The following is a 25,412-nucleotide window of genomic DNA, read 5'->3' as shown; positions in this document are numbered from 1 at the left end:
CAGACGAGAGGTACGGCAGTGCCTTCGCTGCACAGTTCTTCCCCCAGCAGCCACCCGCTGCCATTGCGACGGAGGCCGAGAGGGTCAGCACGGCAATGACGTCACGCGGGGGGGGGGCGCACGATGACGTCACAGCCCTTACAGCCCAGCGCTGACGTCACTGCCGGGCCGACACCTAAAGGGGGAAGGTGGAGGGGGAGCAGCCGGCTGTCCCCGCCGCGTCCCCCAGTCCCCTCACCTGCGGAGCAGCACAGCACCGCGGGGCGGCCGCCGGCCCTGCTCAAGGCGAGCAGCGTGGGGGCGAAGAACATGGCTTCGTCATCAGGGTGCGCCGTCAGCACCAAGGCGCGGGCGCCAGCGGCCTTCTCCGCCGCGTTTCCCCTCGGGGCGGCCGCGAAATGGCGGCGCAGGCGGCAGGCGACCCCGAGCAGCACCAGGACCAGCACCAGCAGTACCAGAGGCAGTACCGGCAGCCCCCAGCCCCACCATCCCGCTGCCATAGCGACCGGCGCCTCACGCTGCTCCCCCGCCGGACCCGCGAGGGACCGCACGAAGGTTCCGCGGCACCAAAGGTCCCCCCCTGCCTCCTCCTCCTCCTGCTCCCCGCCCATCTCTGTCCCGCCTCCGGGCGGGGCCGCGCACCGGCTGCTCAGCTTCAGGGCTGCCCAGGGGAAGGGGAGCTCACGGGGCACCCTGCCTTGGTCCAGCCGGGGCGCGGGACCCCCTCAGGAGGGGTTATAATAGGGGCCTGTTAGTGCAGGAAGCCAGGGAGAATGGGGCCAGCCAGCCCTGCATGCGCTGCCTGACCCTATGTGTACATTAACAAGTAATAAGCAGCAGTGATAAACTCAGGCTGTGTGGCGTGTACCTTCTGTCCCTGTGCTGTGTGGCTGTGGAAGAACGCACAAGCGAAAGCTCAGAAGCAGGGCATGAGGAGCACGTCTTCAGAGACACGTTCTGTCTGTGAATCTGTCAGCTATCCTGAGCACAGCTACAAGGGAAAAAAAATGTTTGGATACATCTCAGAAGTGAAGTCAACCGCTGGAGAAGGTTGCAGAGCAAAAGAAGGCAGGAAGTAGTAAAATAAATAAGCAAAAGGCACTCATACACGGTGGCTTGGAAGCTTTGCTGTTGAAGATAAATAGGCAACATGGAAGACAAGCACGTTACCTCAGCCATAGAGCAAGCCAGCCAGGGAGGTTCAAAGAGTCAAATGGGGAAAGCAATTCAGAGGAATTCAGAATCTGAAGAACACCTAAAACCTCTCAAGATGCTTGCCTGACTTGCCCTCACACTTCTATTTGGATATCTCTAATGTTAAGGCAAATTGAGGCAGTCATTGTGTGTATTCGGATTAAAGACCGCAACCACTTTGCCTTGGGGACGCCTCATGTCACACTAACATAGCACTTAGCAGAGAGGAACTTAGCTCTGGTACTAACTACAGACTTCATAAAATGCATGTTTTATAAGTAAAAGTCACCTGTTTGCCACAGAGAAAGCCCCTGCTTTACTACTCCGAGCAAATAACTGTGCAGACGCACGTCCCACGTGTAGGGTATGACTTCTGGTACTTAGTGGAAGCTGTAACGACACAAAAACATTTTCTCAATGGTATGATTTAATCTCATCTAATGGTATTTTTTCCCATTGCAAACCTGGTAAGAGAACCATTTGTGATCTCAACACATCCAGAATTACATATCTCCAGATAAAATGTCGTGAGGATTTTAAAACCTTATTAAAACAGCTACCTGCACCACATTTTCTTCACTCAGGGAAAGGGCAAAAAAAAGCCTAAGGCATTCAAGATTTTAAACCTTTCCTGTTTTTCCAAAGCCAGTCATTGCTCGGGGCAGAGGCCCAACACGGGGGTGTCCGGGGGGGGGGTCCCGGAGCCCCCCAGCCCAGCTCCGAGGGGCCCGAAGCTCCGGAGCCCCCCTTCGTCCCCTCAGCCGCAGCCTGAGGGCTCGGCGGCCGCCTCCCGTTAATTGTGATTATTATTTTTATTCATTTAAAACCGCTTCGCCCTTTTTTTTTCGCCCCGGGCCCCTCAGCAGCACCCCCAGGCCCCCCTCCCCTCAGCGCCTCCCGCCTCATGGCGGCCGCCCCCCCTCAGATCCCCTCAGCGCTGGGGGGGGGGGGGGGGGGGGGGGGGAGCGGGAGCCTTTCCCCGCCGCCGCACCGGCCAGCGGTCCTGGAAGGAGCATAACAACCCGCCCTCTCACCCCGGGGCCCGCCCCCCGTTCCTAGCGATCTGCCGCCAGCCGAGCAACGCCACGCCGGCTATACGTCGGGAGAAAGGGGCGAGTCTCCCTCCGCCGGGAGAAAGCGCCGAGGAGCGGCGCCGCCGTTCTCTCGCTAGCTGCCAGGACCTGGCGGGCCGGGGCGGAGCGCGGCGAGCCGGGGGAGGGGAGGCAAGATGGCGGCGGCGGTGGCGCTGAGGTTGAGGTGAGAGGCTGCGAGCGCCCAGCCCCGCCGGAGCCCGCCGCCGGGCCGCCCCCGCGCCGCACCGTCGGTAAGGGCAGGGGGCCTGGCGGGGCGGCGAGCGGGGCTGGCAGGGCCCGGGGGGGCAGTGGGGGCCTATAGCGCCTCCGCCGTGAGGAGGAGGAGGAGGAGGAGGAGGAGGGGGAAGAGGCGGGGGCCCCGGCCATCCCTTCCTCCTCCTCCTCCTCACCGGGGACGGGGCCGCTCTCGGGCCCGGGGGGAGGGCGTTGGAGCCGGGGGGGGGGGGTCCTGAGGGAGGAGGCGGGGGAGGTGGGCGGGTCAGGTGTGGCTTGGGGCGGGGGGTGCCCCCTGCCCCGGGTGCTTTTTTTCTTTTTTCTTCTTTATTTTTCCCTTTTTTTTGCTTCTGTTTGTGCGCCCCGAGGTGCGGAGGGGCGTCAAGGATGGCCCCTGAGGGGAAGTTTGGGGAGAAAGTGCGGAGCATCGCTGCTGGGTGCCCATCCATGTCCTGTAGGTAGAAGTGCGTTTCAGACCAACAAACCAGTAATAATTAAAATACATCCAAATCATGCTTGGAAGCATGGGCAGGAGCACATCAGTTCCTGGAGGTGTCCTGCTCCCAGCCCCACACTGGGGCTGTCAGCGGTGGGGAGCTGCTGACACCGAGTTATCCATTTTGGACCCGTAAACATCCCCAGCTTCTGCCGTCCGGGCTGCTGGAGGGCACAGCGCAGGGGCTTTTCTCGAGTTACTCTGACTGGATGGTAAAGAAGTTTGTTTTTCTGCACTTAAAAAGCTGTCAGTGTCAAGTCAGTTGTAGTTGGACGAGGTTCCAGATGGACACGCGTGTGCTCTTACTGTTAGGCTCAAGTACATAAATAACGAAGTTGGTGATCCGAGCAGTCTGCTGCTGTCCAAAATACGCCTCTTCATGTTTCGCATATGTGGTCTTCACCAATATTTTACCTGTTTGTAACTGTAAATATTGGTGCAACATAATAAAAAGGATAACTTCTACAGTGAGAGTGGTGTCTAGTTTTGAGTACCCGCCTTCGTAGCGGTATTCTTGTGTTCTGCAGTATTTTTAGGTATAGTAATAGGGCTACAAGCTGCTAGAGCTCAGGCAAGGCTCTTTATTTCAGGCTTTAGGATTTGAAGGAAAAATGGTGCTATTGTAAAAGAAATATTACGGTAGTACGTGGGATGACTGAGGGTACAACCTAAGTGCCTGAATAAGTGGACGCACAGCGTTGTGTCCCGGTGCGTAAGGACCGTGCAGATCTGTCGCAGTTCTGCACTGGGGTTTTACTCTGCTGAATGTTGTTATTCCTGATTAACTAAACAGCCTTGACATTTGGAAAGGAAGTATGTAATGTTTGATGGGGATTTCTAGTTAGCTGAAATCCAGTGTCTTGTGTGGGGGGATGAAAGACCTTCGTGCTCAAAAGTTCAGGGGGAACAAGCCAACTGCAGTGACCCTTTTTGTGATAACACAGTTAATTTTTTCTTGACATTGCTCTTCTACGTGATAGAATATAGGCTGCCTAGGAAACAAAGTTGTTCTGTGCTTTATATGTAGTTTGATTTGTCTGTTGATAATACCTTGTTTGATATAGGTTGCTAAAATATTTGTTGCCGAAGCAGGGGTAGGGGTAGCATTTTGGGATCTTCTTTCCAAGAGCTAAAATGCACATTTGTTAGTGTATGGAGAGGATGTTCCAAATGTTTGCTTCCACAAGTGTTAGTTCTATCTAGCTTTTTAGTAAGTGTACAAACCAATTAAAGGTAACTCTCCAAATTTAAATTAAATCTACAAAGTTGGGGTATATTCACTGTTCTACGCTATGCTGCTGAGGATTTATTCTGAATACATGTACAGCCACTCAGTTACTCTTTCTGGGCACACGTGTTCTGCATCATGAAGGGTCTAGAAAACTCAAAAACTGAGGTAAAAGTACTGTCAGACTTGAAGGCTTCTTTTCGATTTCCTCCTCTGGTCCCCTTCCCCAGTTCTTGTGGTTCTGTTACTGCATCTTCTAAGTTGCCTCATTTCTCAGTTACAGCACGATTGAGTGATGCTTGCAGGGAGAGGAAGCTGATTGCTTTAACTACTGCTAATACTTTTCCAGTTACCTTTCTGCATTTCCGTATCAGAAAAAATATAATCTCTTTTTTTTTTCCTGTATTATGATGTTCTTAGTAGCGGCGTTTAACTTTTTTTTCAAAGCTCTCAGTCACAGTTTTGGTAAAATGCTTTTTTTCTTCTGTGCTTATCTACAAAATGGTTTCAGTGAAGGTTTTCCTGTATGATCAAAAATACTGTTCAGAGTTCTTGTGTAGCTACTTAAGATTTTAACAATTGTTTGAGTCGGAACAGATCTGTGCCTCGTGCAGGTGCAGTGCAACACAGTACCATCTTGAGAACAGACTACTAACCAGACAGTGGTTTCATAATGCAAACAAACGTTTCCTGGATGCAGTCTTGAACTCTTCAAGTCATTTGTGTTCTTCAGCCAAATGTGAATCGGTGTTTCAGATGACAAGCAATTAACCAAACGTGTTACCTGGTCTCTGTACTGTTAATGTTCCAGGTAAAAATTGTGACCTGTGCAGACTGCTCTCTGTAAATGTTTACTTTAGGCTATTTCTAAATTATGCAAAGAGACAGGAACGTGCTGCATATGTCTTCAGTTTGAGTTTCTCTACCCTTCAGTGAGTCTCCATCTAGTAATGATGTTTTGTGATGTTCCCTTTCTCTTCTGTACCAGTTCAGTGTTTATCCACCATCTGCTAAACGCCTTCCCCAGTCCAGGCCTACTGGGGCTTAAGTTTAGCAAGCTGGGGTGCGTGCAGGAAGCTCGGACTTACCTTGCAGCTAAGTTTCCTCCCAATATCCTGAGAGAGATTTCTGTGTCCTTGAATAGCATCACATCTAAACCACTCTTGTGATGCTGCCACTCCCAGACTGATCTGATACAGTTTTCTCTTCAGGCTTAAGGAGGATGTTGGTCTATGTGGTTTTGAAGTCAGTGACATCACCTGCTCGTGATTACAGAGGCTATTGCAAAATTAAGGTACTGTTGTGTACGAAGATGCATCGTCTACCTCTGAGAAATCCAATTGTTCAAAACTCTCAGCAGTAAAAAAAAAAAAAAAAAAAAAAAAAAAAAAAACTCAGGAATTACATTTTTGTGCAGCCATTATCTGGACAAACTCTTGACCAAGACTTAAGAATTCTGTGCACGTGGACTGGTCTTGGGTAAAACCGAAATTACGTTCATAAAGAGTGAGGGTAAGAAGGCCTATAAATGAGAAAGGACAAGATAAAGTACAAAATATGCTCAAACTAATGTCTCCTTAGCTGTCCTTGTGCCGTACGTTTAGCTGTGGCTTACAGGGAAAGTACATTCAGTCGATTCTGTTTGTAGCAGTGGTGGAGTCAGAGGCCCGCTTGTCCCAAGGAGAGCTGAAAACGGCCGCGGTGCAGCTCACGGAGTTCCTGCAGTGCAGGCACCCACTGGGTAGTTCCTGGTGGGGAGAAGTGGATGCTCTCCTAAAAGAATTAAAATACCTTCATGTTTCAAGGAAGGTGCCTAACAAACGGGAATATAAATCAACTCATGCAGGAAGTCTACTAGGAAATACATTGCCTCTTTCTTCTAATGAACCTGTTGACTCCTCTCTGTTAGCAGTAGAAAATTAAGCACATGTAAGTTCATTACAAGTTCAAGTGCTGTTCTCTGAGCTAGGTGAGTATGTTATTACAGTTCAGCTGTGGCTTTCGCCTCACTAATAGTGGCTTTGGGGAAAAAATAGAGGAATTAGTAAAAATTATATATACTTGGTTATTTACCGTAGAGTTTTGTCTCAGAGTCACATTGTTCACTTAGGGTTTCTGCTCGTTATGCTATTTAAAATGCTTTGCCGTCAGAGAAGGGCTGTGTGAAAGGTGTGAATTCTCCCACGTACTAAGTGTAATTTCATCATTTACCTTTCTTGGAATGTTATTCCCAAAACCATTTCTGTTAGAAGTGGTCACTTACCCGTGCCATTATAGCTGTTATTTTGTAGGTGCTGATGTTTTGCAGTGGTTTTGAAGAGTAAGCCTGTGTGCATCTAGAACTTTGAATTTTGTTTGTTGTTTTTTTTACTCCCCCATGGCTATCGAGGTTTCCTTACACCATTCATAGTTTGAGATCCTTTCTATTCTTCACCATTTTCTGTGACTGAGAGGCTGTCGTGTAGGCTTCAATGAGGAATTATATTTTTATATATTGGTAGAACATCTCAAACTTAATCGTAAATGTCAATAAATCACTGTTGCACATAAATCCAGATAAACTTTTTGTTTCCAGAAGGTGATTGTGCATATCCCGTGCAGTGTCTAAATAGGCCTAGGCACTATAGTACAGTAAAATAGAATTCTTATTTTAACCTTAGTGTCTTTTTAGCTAAAATTGAGAGTTATTTTTGTATGAACTCAGTCAACTGAGAAGAGTGGTGAGGCTGGTACTTTGTCCCATAGAAAGAAGCAAAGTTTGCATTCTTTAAATAATACTTTATAGCATATAATATATGAAGTTTGAGATCGTCATAATTGTTTGTAATCAAGGGTGAAATGGGAAGAATTAGGTGGATTCAAGTAAACCTCAGTGAGCTGTTAGCACTGACTGGTGAGTGAGAATGACTCGAGGAAGGTTGTCTAGTTCTTATCACTGCTCTTGCATAGCACCTCTCAAGCCTCTTGCATGCTACAAGCTGGTGAATTGGAGGATGCTTTGCGTGGTTTCTGTTTCACGTTACAGCTTTGCGGGCATTCAGATGATGTTTCATATCCAGGTGAATTAGCCCATGGCAGGGCTTGGGTCCTTCTGAAGGGGTAAGGTGGATATCTGGGCTGTGGGAGCTGCTGCACTTGCCTTAAGAGGGGGAGGAAGTGCTTTCAGCATTCAATTCAGTAGACTTGGTTTCTGGTCTTTGGCTCATGAAAATTTTCTGTGGTGTACGCTAATTGTGTACTATTTGCTGTCTTGGCACAACCAGGAATTAGAAACTGGTGCTGCTGAGAAAAACAAGATGTTTTAAGTGTCTTTAGGAGGAAAGTAGATAGCTTGTATTCTAAAGACATGTTTTTGAAACCAAAAAACCTCGTGAGGTTTGTATCCTTCTTTGGTTTAAATCGTTGCTCAGCAGTACTTTTAGTGAAGGAAATGTTTCCATCCCTCACTTCCATTTTTTGAATGGAGGACTTTCTCCTGCCTCTTTTGGATAGTTTTGGTGTTAGTGTGACCCTCCTTGGCAGGAGAGGGCTGGGTGGGTTCCTGCAGGATCAGGAAGTGCAGCTCCTTGATAAAACGCAGGAGCGAGGAGACTTCATCTCCTGGGGACTCTCTGAATCCAGTAAATGAGAAGTTAGAAGCTGACTCTTTCTCCTGCATGTTAGATTTTTAACAACTGGTGAGCAGACTCTGAAAATATTTACTTTTCTTTGAAATATATGTGCTCAGCACTTTTTTTTTGGTGAGGAAAGTGGGTAGCTGATTAGAAACTTCCTAAGATGTTAATGCAGTCGTAGTTTGTCCTGTTCTGATCCTCCGTATAATGGCAATGTTGTGTATACCTTGGGCCTTTATAACACCTATGAGCTTAAAGAAAAGTTGCTAATAAATTACAGAAGAGAGATTAAAATAGCATTTCCCGGAGAAGAGTGTCTTGTCAGCTGAATTTGATCGACCCCATTTGCTAGAGCACTAATTCTACAAATACAGTAGCTACAAACAGGAGAAGGAGAAACTGTTATTCAAACATGAACTGCAAAAAGGTGATCTTGAGATTTGGTAGCAAGGTTTGCTTGCAGATTGCACATTCAATTAAGTAATATTTATCTTCTGGTATGGCAACAAAAATCCTTTGGAAGTACTCTTTTCTAACTTAATCAATATTTAATGTTCCAAAAGCTATTACTTAAGTACCTTGAGGAGCTGGAAGTCTCTTAATGGAAACCTCTTTCTATTAAAATGTGAAGTGTAAAATCCTGTTTTCGTTTTTGAGCTATCTTGATGCAGATGGAGAAGTTGTGCTAATAGAGAGTAAATGTGACATCCTGAATGGGCTGCTGTAACACTCCTTGACTTCTGTCACTTCTGTAATTGGCTAAATTAAAGGATACCATGCTTCCATGTCATGTAGCGTATGAGTCAGACACTGTATAGCATAATTGCGAGTTTATGCTGTGGACGTTCAGAAATAAAGCACTGTTGTATGCTAGTAGAAATCTCAAGGTATGAGAAGGGGTCAAGTTCAGATGTTTGGGCATTTCTTAACTTTTTTATTTCCCCCATTTTTTTTTTTTTTACTGTATTTCTAGCAGGGTAGAAATAGCGATTTTTTACGTCAATAGCCTTGTGCAAAGAGGGAGTCACCTACACGAGATTAAAATTCTCAGGAATTCATGATACATTCTAAACACCTTTTGCAGAAGAAGAAAGGTCATTTTGCATGCGTGGAATTGCCATGAAAATTCAGCAGGTTGTTTTCAACTTAAAGAAAACACATTCATTGTTTTTATTCGCTCAGTCTGATAACAATACAATTCCTTCAATTCTTGTAAAGCACAAATTTATCGTACATCTGCTCAAGCATCAGCCTTCTGGAAGGTTCTTGAGTGAAAATCCGTTACGTTTGAGGGTTGTCCAGTCCGATCCTGTGGCTGGTTTTCTCCCTGAGCATTCCATGCCATTACTTTGCAGAACCTTGTTTAATTAGACCTGAAGGGTTAACACGGACCATGGCACCAAAAAGGTTGGAGGTGAGGAAGTCTAACCCAAACTTTTTTCCTTGTCGCTCTATTTGCTGTTGTTTTTCTGAATAACTGTCATATGACTGTGCTGATAGCTGGGCACTAAGGCCGTGACCGAAGGACTAATACCTGCTCTTGAAATGTCTGGTGCTTTTTTTAGTTAAGGCTGAGGCTGCTAAGTCAGTCCTAGCTTCTGACTGTACTGTTAGTGTGCCGAGCAGGTTAGGTTTTAGATGGTAAGTACAATTTAACCTTTTGCTATAACTATTGGCTGATCAAATAGCTTTTTGATATGGAGGTTGGACGTACTACACTGTTTTTAGAAACCTGCTGAAAATATGTGTGTTAGTTTTTTCTTGTGTATCCCCAACATGCAAATTTGATGTTTTTGGACAAGTGCTTGAACAGCCTGAGGATTATCTGACAAAATAAAAATACTGGGAAGGTTTGTTTTGAATACCCAGCAGGGTATTTGAAGGGCTTACTTGTGTGACTCTCAACTTGTAATTTTGTGTTATTGTCTTTGAGTTGAAGTGTCCCCTGACTTGAAGGTACAAACGCAGGTCTGTTTAGTTCATGAAATCGGTTCTTGTTGTTTGCTTTAATAGGTTGGTTGTTCAGTACGGCCTGCTTTGGGGTTTTGTTTTCCCTCCTAATACTCATTTTTTATCAAGTGAAATCACAGAACAGGTTATTCACGGGTATTATTATCATCCTTCAGATAAAACCTTTCTAACCACTGCTGAAACAGTCTCTTCACTGGAAGTTTCATTTTATGCTGGAGTGAAATTTTAATAAATATCCCCAACTTAGTGATGTGTTGTAGGCCATCCCCTGCCTAAGGCCGAGCCTTCCTTGTTTTGCTATAGACTGGTTGCATCAGAGCTTGATTTACTGAGGCTGCTGATTTATTTACTTATTTATTCTTAGAAAACAGCTTGATTTAAGCCTTCTTTAACTGTAATCTCTTTGCACTCTTTATATCAGACTTAGTACGCTGAAAAGCAAGATGAGGAAAATCCCCCCAAAGGATGTGAAATTTAATTAGCAAATGTTGGTTAAAGACTTCAAGATGGCACGAAAATTACCCTAAATGCAGAAGTGCTGGCTTGTTCCGTGCATGTGGAGAAAACCAGAACCCCCTGGGCCTGCCGTGACGCCGAGCATGCGAGTGGCAGGCGGGGTAACCCTGCGAGGGGCGATTCTGCTTTTGCCAGCTTAAAACGCCGTGGATCCGCAAGCTGAGGCTTGGGGACTTGAGTCTGAGTTCTGATTCAGTCGCTGACTATTTCCTGGGTAGCCTTTGATAGATTTCTTAACCTTTCAGTGACTCATTTTCCCATGTGCATGCTGAGGATGGCGCGTACTTACGTGTCTTTCTGAAGCATTTTGAGACCTGCAGATCAGGAGATGCTGTTCAAATTAGCCTTGCCTCTTGGAACCAGATCTGAAATGAAGCTCTGACTGTTGCTCTTGTAATATCCGCTTCTAAATGATTAGTAACTTACTCAAGATTCTCTGCATATGAAAATGTAAGTGCGAATGGTGGCTTTTAAGGGAAAGTTTGAATTGGGTCTTTTCGGTAGTTTGAGCTGGCCAAAGAGACAAACATTGTCGTACTTTTAGAAATAAACAATGTTAAATCATTTCCTTGTCCGAGGAGCTCGAATTATGGCAGGGCTAAGTGTGTCCTCCCAGCTCCTGAAACTGTTCTCACTGCTTTTTCTCAGCTAGGTATCTTCAGACCCAGCATTTTCTTTTTTGGCTCTTTACTCCAACTTCCCCTGTAATTTTTAAAAAAATATTATCCATTTAACACTGCTGGGTTTCCCCATCCCTTGTATGTTTTACCACAGAGTCCGGGAGTGTCAGTCATGGCCTGGGACACTGTAGGAGAAGAATGGATTGAGTTAGGAAGCAGAGGATAAAAATACTTATTTCTGCCCCTTCTGATTGTCCGAATTCAGTGAGACAGACGATCGGCCAGCATGGTTGGCAGCTGTATGAAAGTATTCGTGACCTAACTTTATCTTTGTCAGACATTTAAGGCAGAATTCCAAAGTCTGTAACAGTTCTTATAAATGTTTATATGAGAAAGCTCCGAGATCTGCAGAAGGACACGAGAAGATGGTATGAAAATACTGCTCTGAAAAAAATGAGTCTTGCCTTCATTGAGTGAGCAGAAATGGAAGCTGATTTCTTGTGTTGTAGTTTGCCAAGGATGCTAAAAATGAAAATGAGCAGCCTCTGGTCTGGCGTAGGAGCAAGAACTGGTGGAAGGATTGGAGAGGCAGCGAGAGCTGATAGCAGTGAGCTGTACAGGGGGATCCTGGTCGCGTCTGAGTAGAGGAAGACAAGGTTTGTCGTCATGAACAAAAAGAAGCAGTGGTGAGGAAAGCCTGGATGAGATTGTTTACAGTCTCTATGCACAGTTATAATTTGATGCAAGAAGACTGCCACATTGAAATGTAATCTGAAATATGGAACCTGGGGAAGTGACAGCAGGGAGGTGGCATTACCCACACTGACCAAAAAATAGGTTTGTGAAGAATATTCTCTCTGCTGCTGGAAGCAGCTGCTGGAGGGAGAGGCAGATGCTGCTACATGGGAGGTTGGAGGGTGCCTGCACCTACAGAGTTGAAGTCAAGTGCATGCATCCACAGCTGCAGAGTTGGGTAATAAAGCAGAGATAAGCAGAATGTTGGTGGTAATTCTGCAGGCAAATGCCAGCACCGCCACCCCCCTGCATATGACAGAATGTAAATATGCTCATACCAAGAGATCAGCAGATAAGATGGGATCTGCAGGGCATGTAAAGAGGTCAAATTAGGAGAGTGTGCAGGCACGTCTCAGTGCCCGTGACAGGAATAGGAGGTTGAGAGGGGAGGGGAATGTTGCATTTCAGCGTCATTTTATGTGCTCTTGTACCACAATGTCATTCTTGTCCTAAAAGGAGTGAGACCTTGTACAGGCTCCCCATCCTTTAGCTCCTGCTGCACCTTTGCAGTGCCAGTGTGTAGCCACATGCCTCCTCTGCTGTCACGCCCTGTTCTCTTCCTCCTGTCTTATCAGTGCCTTCCCGTGCGGCTGAGGGTGGGGGATAAGGCACCCCCCACTTAGAGCTTCATCTTTCCTTTTTTTTTCCTTTACTTCCACCTCTTGTTGACCACAATTATAGCCTCTAATTGTGTTTCTGTTGCCTTCTGCTGTTGCTAATTTTTTTTGTTTGTTTGTTTGAGGTTATGGTGCTCCAAATGTTGTCATACTCCCAGTTCTCAGAAGGCCATGAGCCTAAATGTTTTCATGTGTATTGCATAGATTGTGTAGACTATGAGATGTGGGGCTCGCATTATTGTGGTTGGATGGATGAAGGACAGTCATGCTTGTGTGCTGTGTCCCCCTCCTGTCCCTCATCTTCCTGCTTTTTCCACTTCTAGTACAGAATCTGGAGAGACGGTTAGGACCTCTCTTTGCTGCTGGATGAGTGGTGATATTTAAAAATCCAAGAAATATGCAAGAGCGCATATGTTATTTTTTTATCACTTCCTTTTGTTTTTCACTGCCTTAAAAAAGGATCTTATTAATCTAAAATTATATTATTTCCAGTAAAGTTGGCTATTTTAGTATTTATTTCTGTTGTTACTATAGTTCAACTTAGTTATTCTCAAGCATAATCACAGGGAAATAAGAGTCTGTAGTTTGTGGTCCATGCAGTTCGCAAATTTTGACGTCTTTGTCAAAAAAGTGACACTTTTGGGATTTACAGGGTCATGGAGTATGGAAGATAAATGTTGGGGCCCTCCTGGTTTAAAGATTTTTGCTAGTCAAGCTTTTAGGTTTTAAATTGTTTCTAAGAAATTCTGAGCTGTTAAAAATTTATGGCAGGTGCACAAGTATAAATTTTGGCTAGAGCTGAATACTGCGTGAAGAATTTGAGTGATACTTGCAATGACCCGGCTGAATCACTCTTTCCCTCCTCCTTCCCTGGGTAAAAGTTACTCCCTAGATAAGCAGAGGGATTTCAGGTGTCTGCATCACCAGTGTCTAGGATGTATGATTTCCTAGCCACAGGCAGGTGTGAAGATTTCAAGACTAACAGTTGTAAGGTGGATGTAGCAACCTGCACACTGAAGCTGTTGTGAATGGAGAAAAAACCTTTGCAGCATCATGCAAGTGAGCGTGGACTGAACTTTCAGCACCTGGGTTAATGATCAGCTTGCTGGTTTGACTGAACATAGAGAAAAGAAGATGCAACGTGACAGAGATGAACTAGAAAGGACCTTGAATCGTGTAGTAGTTGGCCTATATTTATATGTTATTTTCAAATGGCTGTTCCTCTGATCCTCTGCGTCTCCGGATTCTTCAGATCTGCCTGACTTGCCAGCATGCCAGGGAAGAGGAGAGGAACAGGATGAGTATTTGCTGGTGCTCTCCCAGAATGTTTCTGGCTCCCTGTGCCTCAGCGTGGGTGCCTCAGAAATAGAGAAGGTTTGGAAGCGGGTTGACAAGGAACAACAAAGCAGACTAGGGGATCAGCGTGGAAAAGATAGGACTGAAGGGATATGAAAGAATTCTACGGAATCACATGTGCAGTGGAAAAAAAAAAAAAGGAATGAGATGTTTGCTCTGTCCAATGCCAAAACTGGAGATAGCAAATGAAGGTAGCAGGTCCAAAGCAAACAAAAGCTGGTGGTTTCTCATGTGAAATGTCACTAAGCTGTAGAAGTGCAAAGAGCAGTTGTGAATGCTGAGAACTTAGTCTTTGTCCAGCTGTTTGCTGAACCACCGATGGTAGAGAAAGCAACTAAGAAATGTGAAACAGAAGGGCTCCAGCTCCAGAAGTCCCAGAGTCATGAGTTGCTAAAAGGGTGGAGAGTTTGTTGGGAAAGAACTGCTGTGTGCTTGCCTTTCCTCTTTTATATTTTACCTTGAAGCACGCTACCAATCATTGTCGGTTACAGCTTACAGGGCTAAAGGAGCTTTGATCAGATTCAGTATTACCCTCAGCATTCCTCACTGAAGTTTTTTCAGTGTATCAAGCATAAATATGATACTAAATTCAGTTAGGCATCTTCCACATATTTATGAAGACTGCCTATGACAGTACAGGGCTGGTGAGACAGTAGGAGTTAAGGCATCAACAGTTCATTAAACTAAGATTTGTACTTCTGTAACCTGAAATTGTTTGAACATCCTTCTACCCTGGATGCAGTTACTCATTTAATAATAAAATGTTCTCCAGTCTTTGATGGGAGTAGTTATCACGTTAGCAAACATTTGCTCAAGCTGACAATTAACTGTATGCCAAAATTTTATGTGGACTTGCATGGAAATTGAGAGAGAAAAATCAGACATTTTCTTTTTGCTGTAGCTTGGGCTTAGGAATACCTCTGAGTGTTCAGGTAGCTTGCAGCTATCTAGCACGATGTATATTACCCAAAATTGCTTGCTTGCTGAGGTTGTTTCTTATTAAATGGAGTACATACAACTCAGATCTATTACACCATCACGTAGTTTGTAAAGATGTACTCTAATGAATGCAGTGAGGAATAGTAAATGCTAACGATGAATAATTCTTTATATTAGAACTTGCCACTTGGGCATGAATTATAGGTACAGTATGAGATGTAGAGGTACTATAAACCGCAACTACTGATTTGTAGTATAGCTTTGAAAGCAAAGCTGTAGGCTTTTCTTTAATTCTTCGTGCCTGAAAATCAGGCTAAAATTTATAATCTATGAAATCTAATATCTGAAAAACAGGTAAATCTAAATTTGTCTCATTATTCTGATAGTGTAATCTATAAAACTTTATTTCTTACGTGGAAGAGAATGGTAAAGAAACTAGGCAGTACAGAAGTGACAATACATGTTAGAGGAACTTTAAGATCTATTTGTATAGCTTTCTGTGTCTGATCCTTCCCTGAGCTGATTTTGTCTATTGACTGCTAATGGAAAATGCAGTTCAGAGGTGTAACTGTACATGTGGTGTTTGTGAAAGGTTGCAATCAAATACACTTAGAAATGAAGCCACCTGGGCAGGGGTCAGCAGGTACTTTATTTGAAGGCCTGGTGTGTCTGCCAGGCTCTGGACCAGAGGTTGCTGCAGGTCTGCTAGAATTCTGTAGTTAATACGCTCCAGGGACTGCCTTTTCTGGGCTCTCCGAGAGAACCGTACTGTGCTTTAAAAAACAAACAAAATAAAAATCTCACTCTTGGTTAGAGCAATGATTCAGTTGCATAGCAAAGTGCTCAAAGCACTGGTGGACATAGTGTATAGGTAACCGTCTTCTGGTCTTCAGCAGATGGTTTTGGCAGCTGAATCTATATACAGAGCTTCATAGGTGCTTGGACTTTGTTAGTGAATGCTTTTTGCAGTGTTTAAATCTTCCTCAGATCGGTGTACATTTAGGTGTCCACTGTCAATCTACAGCTGAGAACGAAATAGAGGCAAAGCATTCATTGAATGTCAACTGAGCAGGATTGTTTTAAGGTTTCATAGCATATTCAGTTGCTGGCATCCCGTATAGGAAGAACTGTGCTGTCAATTGAAGTAGCGTTTTTTCTTCTTAGTTCCTTTTTTACTAAGAACTGTCTTTGTCAAGTTGCTGTTAGATGGTGGTAATACTGTATGGCCTGACTAATGCATTGTGGTTTAATGAACTGTAGGCGGCATCGAGTCAAGCAACCCTAAGACTACCTGAAAGTAGGAAAGAGTTCATAGAGTCCAAAAACTGTAGAAGAAACGAAAGTGAACTTCATGTTGTGCTAAAGAAACTTACTGTAAATTGTGAGTCCATCTATAGACTATTATAACCTCTTTAACACCTATTTAAGTGACCTACTTTTCTTTTAAAATCCTATTAATTCAACCGGTAGCTGGTAGAACGATGTTTTTTGACAATATAGTACTCAAATCTTTGTGTGGACAATGCTGACATATCTGGTTTTGAGCCCATTTAAGACCCGTTAACATGTTTCAGAATAGAGTAACCTATTAAATAAATACATCAGGAAAAAGCTTTTACTGGTAATGCTTGTTTTGCTTAGGTGACTATGGCTGTAATGTATTGTGAGTACATCTGGTACTTCAGTGCTTATCAGTGATCTTTTTTCCTTTAGGCGGTTTCCTAGAAACATGATTGCTTGCTGGTCTTGATCTCACAGCTTTGTGAAGACTTCTTCTCTGATAATGTCAAGTTCAGGCTACCCTCCTAACCAAGGAGCATTCAGCACAGAACAGAGTCGTTACCCTACTCACTCTGTCCAGTACACCTTCCCAAGCACCCGACACCAGCAGGTAAGCAGTCATTAGGGTTACGATTTTTATCAAGAGTGTAATTCAGATGTTTGCTTTGCCAAATGGGATTTTTTTTTACCACTATAATACAAGTTGTTACACAGATTTCCCCAGCCAGTTTCACCTGGGCATATTGGTCTGCAACTGCTCTGTTTTCATGTGAACAATGTTGTTTGTACCCTTGAAGTTTGGCTCTTGCATCAAGGCTGATGGGTGCACTTATTCAAGTATATTCCTCTTTAAATGAGGGTCTGACTATGGTGTAACTTCTGGAAAGTATAATCGGTACTAATGTACTGCTCCCTGGCTCCTTCCTAAGTATTAACTTGAAAGGATATAATTACCTGTTGAATTATGCCTTCCTGCAGTGCTGTAGCTGAAATTACTAAAATCCTTGACTGCAATTTTGGCTATTTAAAGTTCAGTTTTGGCTTGTTCTTTTTTCTTTCCCTCCCCTTATTTCTTTTTACATAAACTAGTATTAAAAAATACTCTATAAAATTGTGAAGGTACCCTAAATAAAACCCTATAGCTTGTTGTCTTGACAGTATTTCCTATTACTTAATATTTGTGAATCTAGTAAAACTAGTGATACTTTTTACTAACCTGTCTTAGACTGTATGTTGATACTCCTGTCTTCTCAATATGTTGAATCTTTTTGATTCTTTCTTCCTCTCCTCTTTAATGTTGAAAAATGAAAAGTAAAAACAAAAACAAATGAAGTGGCAAAGGAAGTATTTTCCTGTTGAGGAGACCTGCTGCTAGTTTGTTTAGATAGTTGTTTAGATAAATAATTGTCTTCACTGCCTCCCTTCCATCTTTCTTGCTAAAAGCACTGGATTTTATTTTTTCAAGATTATATACGTAACACCTCTTTGACTTTTTTGACAGAAAACTGTGTTTTGTAATTCTTTATCGTGAGGAATTAATATAAAATTCATTTTTTTTATCATTGGTTTCTCTTAGTTTGAATAAATTCATTAGAGATTCTATTCGTAAACTTTTGTTTTAGCTTTGCTTTAATATAATATGTTTAATCATCATACTAAATGTGGCCGGTGTAACTGTAGCTGGCTCCATGTGCATTGATAGCAATAATTTTCCAAGAATATGCAAATAATCTGTCTACAGTCACTATGCATTTAATATGAATGCAGAGTTCTGAGTGTCACAAATCCCTAGAGAGGGTGGGCTCTTGGGACACTTGTGGGCACTAAATTTGTACGTGGAATTAATTTCCTATTAGGCCTAAGAGTGTTCCAAGAGGGTAAGAAGTAAACCCGTAGTTATCTTCCTGTCCTTTAAGGAGCATTGGGCTAGATTTTCTATAAGCTGATGCAGTACTTGATAAAATCTGTGTGCAAGGTGGAGAATGTGAATCTGAAATGTACAAAATTGTACACCCCAGCTTTTTCTGAAGCAGCTGTTGTAGTGCTTCCAGGCAGCTGTGTTCTGCTAGCCACAATTAGGGGAATAGAGTTCTAAGAATGTCCTGTTTGGTCGTTTTTACCGAGCATTTATTCATAGAATGTTTTGGGTTGGAAAGGACCTTCCAACCACACTCAATCCCACTGTCCATGTCAATGACAAAGATGTTAAACAGCACCAAACCCAATATCAGCCCCTGAGGATTACCACTCATCACTGGTCTCCACTTGGACATCGAACTGTTGGGTGCAACCATACAGCCAATTCCTTATCCACTGAGTGGTCCATCTGACGAATCTGTGTCACTCCAATTTAGAGGCAAGGATGTCACGTGGGACAACGTCAAATGCTTTGCACAAGTCCGGGTAGAGGATGTTGTTTTCTCTTCCCTTACTCTGATCCTGCCTTCTGCACCTTTTTGTTTTTGTTAACGCTTGAACTGTGTTTCACTTAGGAATTTGCGGTTCCCGATTATCGTTCGTCTCACTTGGAAGTCAGTCAGGCAACCCAACTCTTGCAGCAGCAGCAGCAACAGCAGCAGCAACTTCGGCGCCGGCCTTCTTTGCTTTCTGAATTTCACCCAGGCTCTGACAGGTTAGGATACTGTCTTTTTAAAATATGTGAAGAAGAATCTTTTATGAGCCTGTGCTTTCTGCGAAGTCTAATTTTAACTTTTGATGAGAAAGGTTTTTGAGTTTCACAGTTTTTGCCTCTGTCTTTGACTTGATTATTCAGTGCTCCATCGTTGAACACTGGAATTTGATTGTTGTAGGACTGCCTGGTATTAATCTGCTTTATAATTCCTTAGTCCCTTTGCTTTAACTGCATGTTTGTTTCACAGAAAGGAAACAAGTCAACAAAGCACATTTTGTTTCACTCTCCCTACAGAAGGCTTCTAGGATCCTATTGCATACTGCAAACTTCTTAATGTTTAGGCTAAAAGTGTGTAGAGTTTGTATCTTTGGATAATTTAATCTCAACAGAATTGAGGCAACAAATGCAAAAATCATTGCAGTGTGAATATTACTTGTCATATTTCCTAGATCACACTGGGAAAAAGATTCTTAGGTTTGCATATTCAACAGGTAGTATTTGTGTGTCTGGGTAAGAAAAAAAAACACCAATGGAGCTATTTGGGTATTTGAGTTGTGAGAATTGTAGAAGACAGAAACGTGACTTTTAAGCTCAGATGACTACCCTACTTCAGCAAGACACACGTCTTTTTTCTAAGTACCCTTTCTTTTGGTCTGGTGTACTATTCCTGTCTCTGTTAATAAAAAGATAATAATAAATAGATGCAACTGATCTGGGACCAGTAGGTTAACTGAGTACAGTGGACAACTACAGTGAATTGTTGTCATTTAGTTTCAGATTGGTAATATCTTACTTCTCAGTAAAATAGGTTACTTTACAGTCAATATTGGTGGATGTTCAAATGTACAGTAATATTACATTACATGTCAGCTTGGAGTAAATTCTTATGTTGTGTGAGTGCTAGCAGTTTATTTTGGCTATATCTGAGGTTAACTTACATTTTTGAAGATCATGCTTAAAAACATTTGTCTGCCTCAGTGATTAGAAGGAGTTTTGCTAAATTGTATTTAAGGTATATTTGGAAAGAGTCAATGAACAGAAAATGGTTTTCTTGTGTGGAAAGTGCATATTCTAATAGTTTATCCCCTCTGTACATTAGGCCTCAGGAAAGAAGAACTGGATATGAACAGCAGTTTCATCCAGGTCCATCTCAGACGGATCATGATTCACTGGAATCTAAGCGACCACGTCTCGAACAAGTTTCTGATTCCCATTTTCAGCGTGTCAGCGCAGCTACTGTCTTGCCTTTAGTACATCCTCTGCAGGAAGGGTTGAGATCTGCAGATATTAAGAAGGTAAAGACATTGTCTGTTATAATACTGAAGGTGTAACTTCCTGTGTTGTGGTGAGATAATCAATTTTTTTTTCTTCGGGAAATTTTACATTTCCTTATGTTCAGTCTTAGGAATTTTGCATGTTACCACAAACTGTAGTCATGATTTGGGGTGTTACTCATTCATAAAAAGTCCTTTTTTTTTCCTTAATGAATAATTGTACCAAACAGTCAAAATATATCCCTCCGCTCTCTTTTAAGCATCAGAAATGAATCTGCTAATTTACATAATGCTAATTATATCTGTCACTGTCTCATTTTGGATAAATCTAGGGCAGTCTAGTTTGGTGCGGATATTTTCTATTGTAGATATAAATGTATCTTAATATTGAATCTCTTCTCTCGTGCACTCACCTAAGCGGACAGGCTCACATGCCAAAAAGGTGGAGTGTAGTGGGCAAAACATCTGGTGTTCTCGTATCATTAAAGAAAAACCTACCATATGGATTCAAAAGCCAATAGGCATCAAATTTTTAAAGTAGAATACTTACATTGCTTTGTCTTTACTATTCCTTCTATTGTGCAAGTAGACTATATGTGAAATAAAACAAAATTATGATAGCATGTGATTCTTAGTGACTTGCTGTAGTGCATAACAAAGATAAGAGCAAAGGGGGCGGTTGGAGAAACCAAATTAAGGTATGCAATGTTAACATGCTTGCATGTAGCTGAATTTTTATCCAGGCACTACATATAGAAATTTGTTGTCTCCATTTAGAAATATAGTCCAGTGCTCTCTTGAGGAGACGTGGCATTGGGACACAATATTTTGATCAAATTTGGCTTGATTGAGGAATGTATTTACTGAGCTAGCATTTGCCAGCTAGGTAGTTGTGGAGCATGATATTCTAAAGACATAAACAAAAACAAGATACAGCAGTGCTGACATATTTCAACATATTCCATGTTCTAATATTGTTTGGAAACAGACAAATAAAAACATGATGAAAAAGAAAAGTCTTTGAAGTCATCACTCTAAGAGAATGCAAATAACCCAGAATGTACTCTTGACAGGCTAGTCGCAGTTATGTTGAAGAATATCCTCATCTCTGTGTGCAGAGTATTGAGGATTAGCTCTCAACCCTATATCTAAAAATAAAAGTTACTATTTACATTTTTGAAGATATATTGTATATTAAAAGGGAGATGTTTTGGTCTTCTTTTCATGATAAATATTGAAATGTGCTGTTGATTATTTTTAAAGGTAGACTTTGAAATTGTAGTATCATAAATGGGATGTCAGTTAATTCTAAGATATTTAGAGCACTGATAAACTGAGGTCTTAAACTTTCTCTCTGTTAAGGAGCTACCTAAGCTATAGATAACTGGAAATTCTTGTTTAATTCATGCATGCTAGATTGGTTACTGAACACTCATTTGCACGTTATTAATATGACTGATTTTGTTCAATTCTGCCCTGCCTCCTGTCCCCATGAAAGGACCCTGCTTTTGGAGGAAAGCATGAGGGACCATCATCTCCAATTTCTGGTCAGCCTTGTGGGGAGGACCAGAATGCTTCGCCTTCAAAGCTGTCGAAGGAAGAACTGATACAGAGCATGGACCGTGTAGATCGTGAAATTGCAAAAGTTGAACAGCAAATTCTTAAACTGAAGAAAAAGCAAGTAAGTATAGCAGACACTACTGTTGTTATCTGTCAGGGAAAAAGGTGTGGAAAAGCTTCTTATGGTGGTGAATTTTTTGGTTACATGAACCAAATGAACCAGTTAAAAAGGGAAGGTTGTGTATGTGATTTTGCTAGAACATTTAAATAGATTGGGTGTGATATAGTTCTAAACTTTTTTGAAAATGTGAGCCAAGTAGGAACACCAGAAACAGATGGCTTTATATTTTAAATTCTTGTTAGATGACTAGGGAAACAAGGGTGCTGTGACTGTAATTTCGGCTTTAAAGATGACTACTGTTCAGGGGATGACTATTGTCTTTCTTCTTTCATGCTTCTGTGCAAGGGGATAATCTCTTGCATGCATCTCCAAAACCAGTGCTTGTACAAAAGTCCCTCAATCATCTTTCACAAGGGTGAGAAACCCTAACATCTGCAGCAAAGGTCACCTTCAGCGAAAGTGTAGTAGGAGGAGTGTAAGTAAACAGAGCAGAGAAATAAAGGGAGAAATACCACTTTTTAGTATGGTCCTGGCTATGCCTCAACACAGAACTGCACTTCAGCCAGTGGGTGCAAAGGCAATGTTTGTTGGCAGTATTTGTTGCCTTCCCTGCAGATGTTATGGCTAACTAAAAACACTGCAATCTAGGCATCTGATACTCGCTGACTAAAACAAAGTCCTTGTCTGCTTTTTCTGACTTTCAGAGATCCAGGTAGGAGTAGTGCCAGCTTTAAGTCTCGTTAGTGGGAACTCTGTAGGAAATGACAGTTATGCTGTACGATTTGGTAACCTGTAGGTCCAGGGTAACAAATATACAACTATTTAGAGCCATATATTTTTATGTTCTGGAACATAAATTTACTTTAATTACTTCTGAATTTTAATGACCTGTAAAATGACTTTCAGTAGTAAAACAAAAAAGGATTTCGCTAACTACCTGACTCTGTTAAGGGTGCTGGCTATTTTTGTTTACTTTCTTGTTAAATTTTCCACAAAATCAGCAAGTACTTTTGATTATGCATATCATCTGTGAAAGTACATTTGGGCACATTTGTACTCTTACTGGACTTAAAGAATTACAAAGTTGCTGTTGTTTTCAATAACTAAGCCTGCTTATTACGGCATTCTGCAAAAAAAATGCTAGCTTTTGAATTCTTACACAAGAGTATAGCACACCCTAGCCAGCGCTATAAGACTGGATGGTTCCCTTGCATCAAAAGTTCTTTACTGTATGTTTGTGGTAGGTATGAATAAAGGATATTTACACTTAAAAAATGAAAATGTAACTGAGCTATATTTATTTGAAGTGAAAGCAAACCACGTCATTATAAGAGGAAAATTATAATAAGGCATTTTACTTGCTTGCTTGATATTGTAGCAATCTGTGAACTTCAGTACACATGGAGTGATTGGTGTCTACTGCAAAGTATTTTTCAGTGATGTTTTCTGTATTGCTAGAAGGATTTTTGCATCTTTAGAAAAAATAAGACAGTGATAATAATTACACTTAGGTGTCTACATTGTAGACAAACATGTATGGGGCTTATTTCTTCTGTGGGAAGGCAGTCTTTCTCTGAAGTTCATGTTCTTGTTTAAAGTTACATATTAATAACATACAACGCTACAGTGGCTTTAAGTGTCAAGCTGAAGCAAGTCTGTTTCACTGCAAGTGAATCTAAAGCAGCTGGTTTGGTTTACCAGTGGCACAGAACAGTCTTGTTACCATCCCCATGGGCATTAAAACCATTCAGTTCATACCTTGTCAGTTAAAAAAAGAAATAACAGGCAACGCAAGCCGTTGATCGGATGCATATTTTATCTGGTGACTAATTACTGGTAAGGGTAGCATGGTGCGGATGGCTGATTTTCTTTCTCTCGTTTCTTAGCAACAACTTGAAGAAGAAGCTGCTAAGCCTCCGGAGCCAGAGAGGCCTGTCTCCCCTCCTCCAGTGGAACAGAAGCACCGCAGTATTGTCCAAATTATTTATGATGAAAATCGGGTAAGTACGCTTTTCAATTGAATGAGTGTAGTTGCGAGCCTTACCAAATGTACTAAAATTCGTTAGTTCACTCCTGTGGGGCAGTTTTTACTACTTGTATTTTATTCATTTTGGGCCCCACCCTCCTTTCATTTAAAGAAGTAAATGAATATTAAAGATTCTTGCACAACATCTTTATTCTTGATTGCAGGATCTTCTATCTTACAAACATTCTAGGGAAATGCATCCGTGGCTCTCATCCCTAGATCTCTGTGTTGATGTATGGGTGTATATATTATTTATATAAACGTGTGCATGTGTGGATTCAGAAAGTTGTTCTGAATTCTTTTCTCCTCCCATAAATACTAACAAGTTTGCCTGAAGATTCATCATTTAAATTAGCCGAAGGAGAAAACCTGCTCTAAAATCATATAATCACCTTAGAAGACTGACTTTAGCTGAGTTTCATGGTGGGTAGCAGGCAAAATTAGGCTGTATTTGAAAAAGTGTTAGCGGGCTGCTGTGGAACTCTTCCTCTGCTAACCTTGTTTGCAGGTGGCTTATACAAGAGACTTTTGAAGTTACTGTTGCACTCTTCACGTTGTGTATGTGTCAGTAGATAGGGCAACCTATTTCTGTATTAATCAAGATGGAGTAATGTGTCGGTGTGTACTCATCTCTTAGCTGCTTCTGTGTGGCTCTTCATATAGCAAACTATATGGCAAGGGAAGTACCGAGCTTGATGCGTTTGTGAATCGACTTAGCAGTTGGTTTGAGCTCTCATTATCAGGAATTACATGTACTGTAGAACGGCAGTATCAATGGGGCTTAATACAAGTATCATGCATCAGTACCTACTGTCTTATTTTAAATGATTATTAAAGAAAGGCTAAGCCATTTTTGTACACAGTACTGGTTTGGTATCCTTTCTTCTGCAGTTGTACCAGAGGACAGTCCCCTTGGCAGCTTTCATCTTCAAACCATACACTTTAGGATAATTACTTCTAATATTCAACTACAGTTGGCTAAAACTTGATTGAAGTAATAGGGCTGGAGTTGAGTTTTAAATGTTTTCAGACCAAACAAACCATTTTAGCGGGGTTATAGTATAATATTGCCTCGATATATAATTATTTTGTACAGCTGTGAGTTCCAAAGAATATCTCAAGATTGAAATTACATGTAAAGAAGTTAGAACTTAGCAGAATGCTTTCTAATCATAACTGCTTTATGGATTAGTTTCTCCTGTATTTTTCTTTGTAGGCATCTACTCTCAGGGCTAGTGCATACAGCTATTAGTGGGAAAGAAGCAAATTTGAACTAGTATCCTGGATCTTTTCAGATAGCCTTGTCTGCTGACAAAGGGCTTTGGAAGATTGTACAGTCTTGAAATGAATTTGGGCAAGCCAACTGTCTTAACCAGTGCTGCCTCCTTGAAGTTTGGAATTACTTTGGAGTATTTACATAGTGTAAAGGAAAGATCTTTGGCATAGTTCTTCGTATGTGTATGTACATGTTGATTCACAATCCCAGACTTTGCAAATGGAGAATTTTAGTCCTTAGTTCCATTTTTTCTGAACAGCTTTTCTCTTCTTAGTAACTTTTGCTATATTATTTATTAACTGCATGTACTTTTTGAATCGTGGAGGAGGTCAGTGTCTGTTTTTCTCATCTCCATGTTTTCAAATTGAGAGAGCTTAGTAGTAACTGTAGAATTCAGGTACAGGTTTCTTGATTTGCTGAGGCAGCGTTGCAGAAGTAGGTTAAGAAGGATATAATATGGTCAGACAGGGCTTTAGCAGTTGAACTGAGTCAAAGAGTTCACTTGTACTTCTGACATCCTAACTACAGAAGATTTACTGACACTATATATATATATATATAAAATCTTTTTTTTTTTTTTTTTTTTTTT

The 25,412-nt window shown here is 42.0% G+C and overlaps 2 protein-coding genes across 8 annotated transcripts in view; one reads left to right on the top strand and one right to left on the bottom strand.

Moving 5' to 3' along the window:
• PIGL (phosphatidylinositol glycan anchor biosynthesis class L) overlaps positions 1–626 on the bottom strand; it is a 71,776-nt gene extending 71,150 nt beyond the window's left edge. For all 7 annotated transcript variants that reach the window (XM_035342973.1, XM_035342974.1, XM_035342972.1 and 4 more), the window contains exon 1: positions 239–626. In XM_035342973.1, the coding sequence (XP_035198864.1) occupies positions 239–611 (373 nt within the window). In that variant the 5' untranslated portion in view covers positions 612–626. The remainder of the gene's footprint in view (positions 1–238) is intronic.
• A 1,695-nt stretch (positions 627–2,321) lies between these two features.
• The window catches only part of NCOR1 (nuclear receptor corepressor 1), a 64,145-nt gene continuing 41,054 nt past the window's right edge, over positions 2,322–25,412 (top strand). The window contains exons 1-7 of the mRNA XM_035343438.1: positions 2,322–2,518; positions 16,367–16,544; positions 18,427–18,566; positions 19,666–19,861; positions 21,339–21,521; positions 23,408–23,525; positions 24,056–24,105. Of these exons, the coding sequence (XP_035199329.1) occupies positions 16,437–16,544; positions 18,427–18,566; positions 19,666–19,861; positions 21,339–21,521; positions 23,408–23,525; positions 24,056–24,105 (795 nt within the window). The 5' untranslated portion in view covers positions 2,322–2,518; positions 16,367–16,436. The remainder of the gene's footprint in view (positions 2,519–16,366; positions 16,545–18,426; positions 18,567–19,665; positions 19,862–21,338; positions 21,522–23,407; positions 23,526–24,055; positions 24,106–25,412) is intronic.

Source organism: Oxyura jamaicensis, chromosome 19, assembly GCF_011077185.1.
Source record: "Oxyura jamaicensis isolate SHBP4307 breed ruddy duck chromosome 19, BPBGC_Ojam_1.0, whole genome shotgun sequence".
Lineage (NCBI taxonomy): Eukaryota > Metazoa > Chordata > Aves > Anseriformes > Anatidae > Oxyura > Oxyura jamaicensis.
Note: the sequence above shows the minus strand (reverse complement) of the source record. Positions and strands in the feature narration are given on the sequence as shown.